This window comes from Mustela putorius, unplaced genomic scaffold (assembly GCF_011764305.1).
Source record: "Mustela putorius furo isolate JIRA1106 unplaced genomic scaffold, ASM1176430v1.1 tig00000578_pilon_pilon_pilon, whole genome shotgun sequence".
NCBI classification, from domain to species: domain Eukaryota; kingdom Metazoa; phylum Chordata; class Mammalia; order Carnivora; family Mustelidae; genus Mustela; species Mustela putorius.
Genome location: NW_025421422.1, coordinates 3,621,390 through 3,633,086, shown reverse-complemented (window position 1 = coordinate 3,633,086; position 11,697 = coordinate 3,621,390). Strand labels below are relative to the sequence as shown.

Genomic DNA, 11,697 nt, shown 5'->3' with positions numbered 1-11,697 from the left:
GTGGGGCACGAGATGCCCCAAAGGCCAATGGCCACAGGAAGCCCTAAGCGGCTGAACAACTGCTCCTGGGCCAGGTGACCCCCCTCCCAGGGCTAAATTCCATATTCCCTTTGTGCTGTGAATGGATCTATTCAGGGCACAGGGCCCTTTGTGACTGCACGCACCTGACACTTGGTTCAGAGGAGATTCCGCAACAGCCGGGAATAGCGTGAAGGGGAGACAGCACATGTCAGTGTATTTCCAGCCGTGTGGGACAGGCCTCTGTATGCAGACCCACGGCCGGTGGACAGCTGCTCCGGGGTAATCACCCTTTCCAGATCAAAGTGTGAAGACGGCATCGAGCGGCTCTGAGCCCGCAGCGGGCCTCACACGGTGGCTCGGGCAGCGCCCCTGCCCTCCCATGGACACGCTGTCCCACTGCCCCTCTCTTGTGCTCCTCTGCCTGCCAGCTCCCAGCATTTCCCCTGGTTGCCGGATGTCACCTCTCACTGCAGAACCCTCCCTGCTGGCCGCACACGGTCCTCTGGGTTTCTGGGAGCAGCCAGGTGCACACAGGTCGCCAGCATGGCAGAACCCCAGAGAAAGCCACAGCAGGCAGTAGCTGAGGGATCTGGGGGAGATAGGCAAAGTGCTCCAAGGCGGAAACCTGTGGTTTCCAAAGCCCAAGTGCCCAGGTGCCTCTGGGAGAGTCGTGCTCTGAGGAAGGCCCAGGACTGGCCTTCAGAGGCCCCAGCGGCTCTTCTCAGCTGCTGTTGACAAAGCCTACTTTGGCTGATGGGGACTTCTAAATGGGGGACAGCTCTCCCGACCAGCAGCCACTGCGGCTGCACCTCTCCATCTTGGGAGGCCTAAACTCGAGGGTCTCCAGTGCCCAAAACCTCCCTCTCTGCCCTCATGCCACTCTCTGAGACTCTCTTCCCCATCTGATGGGCAGGGCAGTGTGGGGCTAAGCAAAAGGGCCCTCCCGCTCCCCACTGAGCTATTCCAGGCCACACTGGGTCCCCATGACAAAGGGGAGGAGGGGACCACAGAGAGCGCAGGCCACGGTGGTTTGTCATCTTTTAAAATGAGTGATGCCTGCAGGGGGACTGCTAATACCCATGTCGCACCTAATGCTGCCTCACGGCTAAGCCACAACCTTTATACTCCCTGTTCTGAACGGGGAGTTGGAGAATCACGGAGAGACAGGCCCAGCTCAGGTTCCATAGGATCATGAGATGCGAGGGGCAAGGCTGGGCAACCCCATATGATGAGGAGTCACTGAGCCTATAAAAGCTTTCAGGAAAGTCTGTTGTGTGGCTTGCTCTGCGATCACCAAGCTTTGGAAAGAAGCCCGTGTGTGGCAGGGTGCAGGCTTGATATGCTGGGGGGTCAATTCCCACGCTCTCCCAGATTAGAGGAGGCCCACCCTCATCCAGCACCCAGAGAGCAAAGCCCCAGAGTCAGCACAGAGCATGGGCCCTCTTTATGCTTTCGGGTGCTAATGCCCAGGAATCTAGGACCAGGCCAACCCCCAAGAGAACCTCAGAATCCTCCCATAAAGACCAGGAGAAAGTGAGCTGAGTGGACAAAATAGAAAACAAGCAAGCAAGACTCAGCATACACTACAACTACCCACCACCCTACAGTCATCTAGAAGGTACCTGAGCCCAGTGCCAGACACAACCATCTCTGCATTCTCATTCCCTGTCCTGACACCCCCATTCTAGATGAGAGAGAGAGAGAGCGAGCAGCACAGGGAGGGCCCAGACCCTGGGACTTTGGGTCTCTCTCTCCTAAGTGCAGAGACGGAGCAGGGGGAGTCCAGGCTAGGCCTGCCTCTGCAGCAGGACGTCCCTTCCCAGCCCGCAGGATGGCGCTCTTGCAGAGGTTGCCAGAGGCTGAGGGAGAGGCAGGGAGAGTCAGTCTGAGGAAACCACGGGTCCCCAGTGGCCTTGAGCTCGGAGGGACCTCGTGTCCTGGGCATGGAGTGGGGAGCTTTTAGTCACTCACAAGAGGATTACGGTCATCTTGTTGACTCTGACCCTTGAGCTTCTTCTTAAAGATGGAAATCGAAGTAGAGGGTTTATAAAAAATGCTCCAGATTTCCCCCGACGTCCCTGGTTGATGACAATCCCTAAGGTCCCCTGAGGCAGGAACACGATGGGATCTGTCAAGCAAAAACAACTTAGTATTTCAAGTAGGGTACAACAAAGATCTCCCAACAACCTTCCGTCTCCTGAGATACCTGTTCCTACGACACGGGGCATTCAGTGGGGCGAAGCCTCCGGAGAGGCCTAACAGATGCCCCTGGAGGTCTGAAGGGCTATCGCGGGAATGAAATGTGTCTGTGGGAGGGAAATGCCACGGCACAAGGATTCCAGCTTTAGTATAACAAAGAACTTTCTTGCTGGAAGAGTTATTCAAATCTTCAAGCGGCTGGCCTAGAGATGATGAGTTTTCAAATCCCCCGCCCCCTTTTTTTAAATAGAAGAACTTTCTTCAAATGACATGTACCTGGAAGTCCCCCTGATTAAAACAAGATAGAGCCAAAGTCTCTCTGCTTGAAGCAGGTCCTACCTTACTGCCAACATGTGTCCCAGCTCCCCCATGTCACCCCCCCCCCCCAAGGGCTGCCTGGCAGGGAAGCTGCAGAGGGACTCCAGTGTCACAGGGGCGTCAGACATGCGCTGTGGGGCCAAGGTGGGTGGCGAGGTACCGGGCCCCACAGACAGCCTCCTGCTTTCTTGCTGCATCTGAAGGGTTCCGCAGATGGTGTGACTTGTGACTTCAATAGACAGATATATATATGAAGCTCAGGCATGAGCTCAGGAATCATTAAAAAAGACCCTGTTTCCACTAAAAAATGCAAAGTGCAGTGTAGAAGGGCCTACAAGGCCTACAAAGCAAAGGAGGAGCAGGCATTTCACATATAAAAGTTCTGTGGCAGAGGGCAAGTGAGAGGGTCAGGAAAAAGGTGTATTTATAAGAGCAACATTCAGGAAAGGCCTTGAAATACAGAAAGCCTGTCTATCAATTATAGCCCAGTAAAACTGGGCGGGGGAGGGGGTGGGCAAAAGGAGTGGAGAGAGCCTGGACTGGGAGCCATAGGAAAGACAGAGTAGGGGTCGCGAAAAAAATCACAGCTCTTCTCTGGAAGGTCACGAACACCAGGAGCACAGACAACTGCTTCCGCTCCTGAAAGGCGGAACTGTTCCACCTGAGCAGCAAAGCAAGGGAAGGGAATATCTGTTTTCCCGCATCAGTCAGAATTGGAGGATGAAGCTTCTTCATTGTTCTTGCATAATTGTTAAGCAATCGCTAATAAAATGTTAGGATTCTCTTCCTAAGAATGTTTCCCAGTTTCTAGAAAGCATTAGGAAGTAGCCGAGGTAGTGTCTCAGAAATCTGCTCTAACATGACAATCCCTTTAAGGGGACAGCACAAGTCAAAAAATGGAAATTGTTGCTTTTTATGCCCAGGCTGTTTCAATCCTCCTTGAAATCATATCCTGTGAGCCAGGAGTGAACGCAGACCTCAGTGAGATTTGTCCAGTTGTACATTTCGCTCTACAGAGAATGAGGAACGCGTACTGCCTTGTACTGCCCGGAACTAAGGACTTTGGCATCATGTTCTGATACTACAGTCGTACTCAGACGAAGGAAGTGCAGTGATAGAGGAGTTCTGAGCCTTCCCTTCGTGGCACCGGGCAGCTTTCATACTCACTTGAATGTAACGTGCAGAAGTATCTTTGCTACGACAGCTGTGACTGTAAGGATGAGGAGAGTTGCCAGGCCATACACTGTCCATCCTGCAAGCACAGAAGATAGGACCTATCTGAGCTCCGTTCTCAGAAGGAGGTCTGTTGGAAGCCTCGAGTGACCACTTGAAGCTCAGAAATGCAGGTATGGCTAAAGAGCCCCCTGCAGGTGGGGGCCGCCATCAAAGGCAGCTGAGAGCTGGGTGGGCAAGGAGCCCAGGCCTTCTAGAGCATCCTCCTGGAGAGGAGCAGGCAGTGTGGTCCAAAGTGCATTCAGTTTGGGAGGTAAGAGGGGTGCTATATACTACGTCTCTACCAGTGGAATCACTGTACGATCACAGATGAGTTACATAAACTCTCTGGGCCTCAGCTTCCTTATCTGTGAAATCCTACCAGGATATAAAGCAAGCAACACAGAGCAAGCACTAGAGGGACTCTCCTCCCTGACCTAAGCGGGTCCTGCAGGGGAAAACCCTCGGCTAGATCTTCCCAGGCACGAAAGAGAAATATGGAAGTATGTAGCCCACCAAGTTAGCCAGCTTCAACCACAGACATCTCATCCCTCTCCCGCATGACTTTTCTTCTAGCTCTTGTCACTGTCTGACCTGTTGTTTTGCTTCTTGTCTGTCTCCTACAACTTACAAGCCACGGGAGGGAAGGGTATTGTTTGTTTGGTTCATTCTACAGTCCGGTGCCTACGATAGCACTTAAGTGCTCACATGTCTTCTGAATGAAGGAATGAATGAATGAATGAGCTCTTGCACCTGCCGGTGAATTGAGGGAGCTGCAACTCGGTCTAGAAAGACATCCTCAGAGTGGGGAAACCCTGGCTTAGCTGATTAATCACAACTTACAAAAGGCACACATGCTGGATCTTTGAACGTGAGCACCTTCTCCTAAGGACTAAGGAATCAAGCTAGTGAGAAAATGTCCCTCAATGGCCAGGACAGTCACAGAGCCAATACCCACAACCTGCCTGGGAAGAGAGCTCCTTCTCTAACTGCCAAGAGCACTGCCCTCAAGGCCCGTGGCTTCCACCCCCTTTGTTGGAGTCTGGGAACTGCTACCTGGGACGGTCTGGGGTGGGTGGCTAGGGCTGGTGGTGATGACGTAGAGGACTTTAGAGGACCGGGCTGCGCTGACGCTGAGGTTGGCCTGCTCCGTGATCACCTCGGCCAGCGTCTGGTTGGCAGTGGGCCTCTCCTGTGGCGCCTCTTCCTTGACGGCTGGAAGATCAAAGAAATTAAGATGGGGGAGAGCTGATGCCGACAACGGAGAAGTTCAGAGGCGGCGGCACTGGCTAGGAAGAGAAGGCATTTTTTCCTGATTTGTTTCTGTGTGTAGTTCTCTCACTGACCCCACTGGCCCCAAAGCAGAACCTGTCAGGCTCTGGCCCAGAAAGCCCCAGAAGGCAGGACATGTCAACTTCTAACCATTTGGTCTCTTCGAGGACACCTGAGCCTGCGTTCTTGTTTTCCTTGTGCCTTTTCAGTTATGGTGCCCTCTGCCCAGAATGGCTCCTTTCTTCCTATCTACTGACCTAAATCCTACCTGTTCTCAAGACTGTCCCTCCCACCTGCGGGAAGGCCTCTTCCCTCTGACTTCTGTAGCACAGGCTGACTGAGCTCTTCTCAAGGCCCTCAGCATCCGGGAGAAAGACCAGGTCTCAGACGCCCTTGTTTCTCACGTGCCGGCAGAGAGCTGTGCCGGGCCCATGTTGAGCACACCAGAGGGCAGAGAGCGGGGCTCCACCTTACGAGGGGTGTTTTTTGTTGTTGTTGTTTTAAGGTATATTGGTTTTTTTTTTTTTTTTTGTCGTTTGTTTTCTTCTTTAAAGTTTATTTTTTTAAAGTAATCTCTACACCTCACTTGCAGCTCTAACTCATGACCGGATATGAAGAGCCTCATGCTGTTCCAACTGAGCCACCCAGGTGTCCCTGAGGAGGGTCCGGAGAAAGATGGGGAACTAGTCTTCTGGGATTGGCTGGGATGTCGAGAGGCAGAAGGATCGACCAAATGACCTTTCTAAAGCCTTCTAATTCTATCAGTCTCAGCTCTTCCTTTCAGTTCTTTCAACCCTGCCATGAAAACTGTCCTCAGAACAACTAACACAGGGAAACTGAGAGGTGTTACTCTTTTCTGTGAATGTACGCAAGTCTTGAAGCGGGAGGTGGGAAGATCTGCAAGCTGAGCCCATAGCCCCTGCCTCGAAGCCCCATCAAGACCCGCCCTGGTGCCTGCAGGTCACCACAGGGTGCCGGTGGAGCCCGAGGTGCAGCCTGGAGGGCCCTCAAGGAGGCTGGGAAGGGTTACCTTGGTATAAGACAGCAAATCCCTGGGCCTGATTGATGCGATCAGAGAAGAAGTACAAAATGACAAAATCCAGAGAGACGTTAAAGGACAGAGGTGGGCGGTTCCTCCCATTGAAACGGACCAGGACGCGGTGGGTGTAGCCGTCCAGCAGCTCCACCATGTCGGCAGAATCCCTGATGTCAAACAAGGTGAAGCTGAAGCGGATGTGAGAGGCTCCCGGCACCCGGATGGTCCAGTAGCAGACCCTGCCCGTGGCATAGGTGTCAGGAAAGTCAGGGGAATACACCACGGAGGTTGTAGCCGAGTAGTTCCCTCCGCAGGCGCCAACGAGAGCTGTGGGAGACAAAAGGACATAGGCCCTCAGTCTGGGGCACAACCACACGGCTCACTTTCCAACCTGCTATGAACAAAACTCTTCCTAACGAACATGATCCAGTTTGGTATGTTTTTTGTCTACAAAACCAGACTGTCTTATGTTTCAGAATCAAATCACAGAATGAATAGCTTAAATCCTGAACAAATGACTGTGGAGGCTTTTTTTTTTTTTTTTTTTTTTGCCCAGGAGACCTTAGAATTAGCACACAGCACAGTAGCTGTTCTGTGAGGGCAGACTCTCCGCTGAGCTGGGAGCCTGACATGGGGCTCCCTATGTGGGGGCCGGGCTGGAGTCAGAAGAGTCTGGTTCGGAACCAGCTGGGCTCTGTGACCCCAGGGGGTGCACCTTACTTCCAGAACTCTTGCCTCTCTCAGTTGGGAGGATGGAGAGGCTGCCACCTGTTCCCGTATCACACAGACGCGTGAGGACAGATGAGATGAAGCACATGTAAACACGGGGCCTCTTTGCAGGGAGACACCTGATGAGGTGAAGTCATAAAAAAGAGAAGGGCTTTCCAGCTGCTCGGGCATCCCCGAAACCTGGGGTGCAGTATTCACGCAAGGGTCCCCACACACACTGTGGCACAAGAAGTGACTCTCTGCCTGGGGGAAACGCTTGGTTCTCCTCACTCTGCATGAAGCACATTTGGCTGCTGTGGACTCCCCTTTTGGACTGGGGGTTTCTAGGACGGGGATACAACCCCTTCCCTGCATCTTAGCGAAGTGTGAACAAGATCCTGGAAATGAAAGTCCTTGAGGGGGAGTGCAGGACTGGGGTTTAAAAAGCAGGCTTTGGGGGTGCCTGGGTGGCTCAGTGGATTAAGCCTCTGCCTTTGGCTCGGGTCATGGTCTCAGGGTCCTGGGATCGAGCCCCGCATCGGGCTCTCTGCTGAGTGGGGAGCCTGCTTCCCACCCCCGACTCCCCGTGCCTGTCTCTCTGTCTGCTTGTGATCTCTCTGTCAAATAAATAAATAAAATCTAAAAAAAAAAAAAAAAGCAGGCTTTGGGCAGACTTCCACTTCCCTTTGGTATGTTGAAAGCAGTAAGAGAATGCTGCTTCCATCCGAACAATGGGAAAAAGCTCAAAACTCTTCCTCAACCCATCAGAAGGCTGAAGTGTCAAGACAACCAAGCGTTTTTAACTCTAAAAAGTGAAAAAGCCCCTCAGAGGAGAGTCAGGCCACACAAAGCGTTTCATCTTTCACAGAGCGAGAGGAAGAAGTGGCCACCAAAAAAGGCAGGAAGAAGAAAGGAGCTAAGAGGTTGAATGTGGGCCAGCCTCTCAGTCTAGAATGAGCAGGGGCCCCAGACACAGCAGGAGTCTACACCCACGTGCAAGCAGTTCTGTGCGTATCTCCACCCAGAACCCACAAGAATGACTGGGATCTAGGGCACCTGGGGGGCTCCGTCGCTGGTTAAGTGTCTGCCTTCGGCTCAGGTTGTGATCCCAGGGTCCTGGGATGGAGCCCCATGTCAGGCTCCCAGCTCAGCGGAGTGTCTGCTTCTCCCTCTCCCTCTTCCCACTGCTTGTGCTCTCCCTCTCTCTCTCTTTCTAATGAATGAATAAAATCTTTAAAAAAAAAAAAAAAAGGAATGACTGGGATAGGGAAGGAGACCATAGAGACCCCCTGGGTGGCACTTGTACAGGATACGGCTGTTGGGGGACAAGTGTGAAACACTGCCTGCTTCTGGACCTTCCTCTCAAAAGAGCCAAAGGCCTCAAGTGGCTGTGGGAGGAGTAGCAAATCCTTTTGTCCGCAGGGCCATTGGAGGGTAGAAAGGGTAGAAGTAAAATCTGTTTGCCTCTGTGGAGGGAGCAGGAGACTCTTTCCTTTTTGCCAGAGTAGCCAGGCAGATCCACTGCTTTTTAGGGAAAAGCAGAGGCAAAAACCATCAGCCCCTGGTTGCCCTGAGCCCCCAGGTCCTGTACCAATGCAAAGCAGAGGTCTGAAGCCCGCTGGGAGGGGCGGGAAATTCCCTTTCTGGAGATACAAGGCAGTGTTTGACTGCAGGAGAAGGAGGGGGGTCTGTGGGAATGCTGGAAAGACCCCACGTCTGAGGCCCAGCAACGTCCTAACACAGAGGATGAGGCAGGAAGCCCAAGGAGCCCCCTCAGCTCACCAGGAGCACAGCACCAAGTAACAACAGTCGTCTACCACTGAGGGAGGGGAAAGAGTGCAGAGAAAGATCCCTTCTTTGGCGAAGGCACATAGGAGCTACTCAAAGCCGACAGTGGAATAGAAAAAAAAAAGAAAAAGAAAAACCATGGGCATCCCAGGCTCCACACTAAGCACAAGGTAACAGGAGCCTATTGCTGGAAGAATTTGAAGGCTGGTGTGCACCGAGGGTAAAGACAGAAACAATAACACCCAAACTCAGCCCATCTGATATAATGGCTCAGTCCTCACACTAAATGGGCCTGCCCATTTCCAGGTATAAATCTTATTTACTCAGTCTGTACTGTTCTTCTATACACAATGTATGGCGTTCAACAAAATATTAAAACACACACAGAACAAGCAAGCAAGGAAGCAGCAAAAAAAGAAAAAAAAAGCAGCAAAAAAAAGGGGACTCATGGTCAAGTGATAAGACAATCTGTAGGATCAGACTCAATAATGACGCAGATGTTAGAGCTAGTAGACAGGTGTCACATGGTTACTACAATAACGACATAATGGAAAAGATGGACAACATGCCTGTACAGATTAGAAATTCCAGCAGAGAGATGGAGACTAAAAGGAGTCAAATATAAATGCTAGAAATAAAACTATCAGAGATGAAGAATTTCTCTGATGGGCTTATAAATGGACTACACACAGCTGAGGAAAGAATCAATAAATTTGAAAATAGGTCAATAGAAATCATGCAAAATGAAACAAAGAGAAAAAAAAAGAAGCAGGTAAAAAAAAAAAGGAAAGAAAAAAGCTAAGAACAGAGCATCCAGTAGCTGTGGGACGATATCAAGTGATCTAACCACTGGAGTTCTAGAAAGAGAAGAAAAAGAGAAGGGGGCAGAAGAAATATTTGAAGAGATAATGAATGGCTAAGAATGCTCTCAAGTTAACGAAAGGTGGTCTAAGAATCTCAGCAAATAGTAATCAAATAAGTTTAAAAACAAAAATTAGGGGTGCCTGGGTGGCTCAGTGGGTTAAGGCTCTGCCTCTGGCTCAGGTCATGATCCTAGGGTTCTGGGATCGAGTCCCACATCGGGTTCTCTGCTCGGCAGGGAGCCTGCTTCCCTTTCTCTCTCTGCCTGCCTCTCTGCCTACTTGTGATCTCTCTCCTTCTCTCTCTCGGTCAAATAAATAAAATCTAAAACATTAAAAAAATAAAAACAAAAATTAAAAAGCAAACAAAAAACACACCCAGACACATCAGAGTCAAATGTTGAAAACCAAAAACGAACATGAAATCCTGAAAACAGGCAGAAAGGAAAGATGATATACAGGGAACAAAGACAGAGCAGACATTTCTAGACACTGTACAAGCTGTAAGTCAAAGGAGTGCTTTGAGATACTGAAATCTAAAAAAAAAAAAAAACAACTTTCGGCATAGGATTCAATATCCAGCAAAAATGTTTTTCTACAATGAAGGTGAAATAAGGCTTTCTCATACAAAAGCTGAGAGAAGATGATGGCAAATAAGAACATGAAAAGGTGTTCAACATCACTGGTAATTATGGCCATGCAAATTAAAACCAGAATGAGTTACCACCATGCACCTGCTAGAATGGCTAATGCTAAAAGAAACCAGATTATACAAAGAGCAAGAGAGGATGTGGGGCAACCGGAAGTCTCACGTATTGTCTGTCAGAATGGAAAATCAGGGAGTCACTTTGGAAAACAGCTGGCAGTGTCCTATCGTAACAAATATGCACTTAGTACATGACCCTGAAATCCCAGGAGAAATGAAAGCACGTGGGACGCCTGGGTGGTTCAGTTGGTTAAGCAGCTGCCTTCGGCTCAGGTCATGATCCCAGCGTCCTGGGATTGAGTCCCACATCGGGCTCCTTGCCCTCCGCAGGGAGCCTGCTTCTCCCTCTGACTCTGCCTTCCACTCTGTCTGCCTATGCTCGCTCTCGCTCACTCTCTCTCTGACAAATAAATAAATAAAATCTTAAAAAAAAAAAAAAAAAGAAATGAAATGAAAGCACGTGTTCACACACATGCCTGTGCGTACAGGCTAAGGGCAGGTTCGGAGCATCTTGACCACAGACAGATCAATGCTTATCAACAGATAAATGGATGAACAAATTGTGACATATTTGTAGAAAGACATGCTTCTTAGCACTAAAAAGGAGCTGCGGAAACAATCATGGGTGAATCTCAAAAGCATTACTTGAAGTGAAAGGAGCCAGAACCAAATGGTTAAGTACTCTATGATTCCATTTATATGAGCTTCTTCAAAAGACAAAACTATACAGGTGGAAGACAGATCAGTGGTTGCTCAGGGCTGGGGGCAGAGAGAGGACTGACCACAGAGAGGACAAGAGATCTTCCTGAGGAGATGAAAACGTTCTGTATCTTGAGTGTGTGTGCATTCGTCAAATCTTGTCAAAGTGTTCAACTAGAAGGGTGATTTTTACCTTATCTAAATTAGACCTTGAAAAACCTACATTTTAATTTTTTAAAAAAGATTATTTATTTATTTATTTGACAGAGGGATAGAGAGAGAGCACAAGCAAGCAGAGCGGCAGGCAGAGGGAGAGAGAGAAGCAGGCTCTCCTCTGAGCAGGGAGCCCAATGGAGGACCCTAGAATCATGACCCAAGCTGAAGGCAGCTACCCAATCAACTGAGCCACGCAGGTGCCCCAAACATACATTTTTTTAAAAAGAAAAGCTGTAGAGAAAGATTCCCTACATAATCAACCTGACTTTCCCACACCCTAAGTGTGAATTTGAACAAGATAACTTCTGTACACCTCGGTTCCTCATCCATAAAATGAAAATAGTAAGTTTCTTCCTTAGGGGTTTTATAAGAACTAAAAGGAGTTGATCTATGTAAATTGTGTAGGATAGGATCTGGCACATAGTGTAAGCTCAGTAAATATTAGCTAGACTATTATTATTATTTGTAAAGAATCAAGTGTGCAGGTTAAACTGGTATTTCACCAGCGAAGGCTGACCTTCACCTTAGAGCTTTTGATTTCCAGATGTGTGCCATGCAGACAGGAGATTCAGTTCGGTAATTTTGAAAGCAAACTCATGACTCTATGATAGATTATTAAAATTCAGTGATAATTCAACAGGAAACCTGAAATTTAGGAATAT

At 49.5% G+C, this 11,697-nt stretch overlaps 1 protein-coding gene across 2 annotated transcripts in view; it reads right to left on the bottom strand.

Moving 5' to 3' along the window:
* Positions 1–227: 227 nt before the first annotated feature.
* KREMEN1 (kringle containing transmembrane protein 1) overlaps positions 228–11,697 on the bottom strand; it is a 64,917-nt gene continuing 53,447 nt past the window's right edge. Inside the window, exons 6-9 of one of the 2 annotated variants that reach the window (XM_045081498.1) lie at positions 6,053–6,385; positions 4,804–4,965; positions 3,706–3,790; positions 228–2,149 (exon numbers count right to left, since the gene is read on the bottom strand). In XM_045081498.1, the coding sequence (XP_044937433.1) occupies positions 1,981–2,149; positions 3,706–3,790; positions 4,804–4,965; positions 6,053–6,385 (749 nt within the window). In that variant the 3' untranslated portion in view covers positions 228–1,980. The remainder of the gene's footprint in view (positions 2,150–3,705; positions 3,791–4,803; positions 4,966–6,052; positions 6,386–11,697) is intronic. The other variant, XM_045081500.1, reaches the window with a different exon arrangement.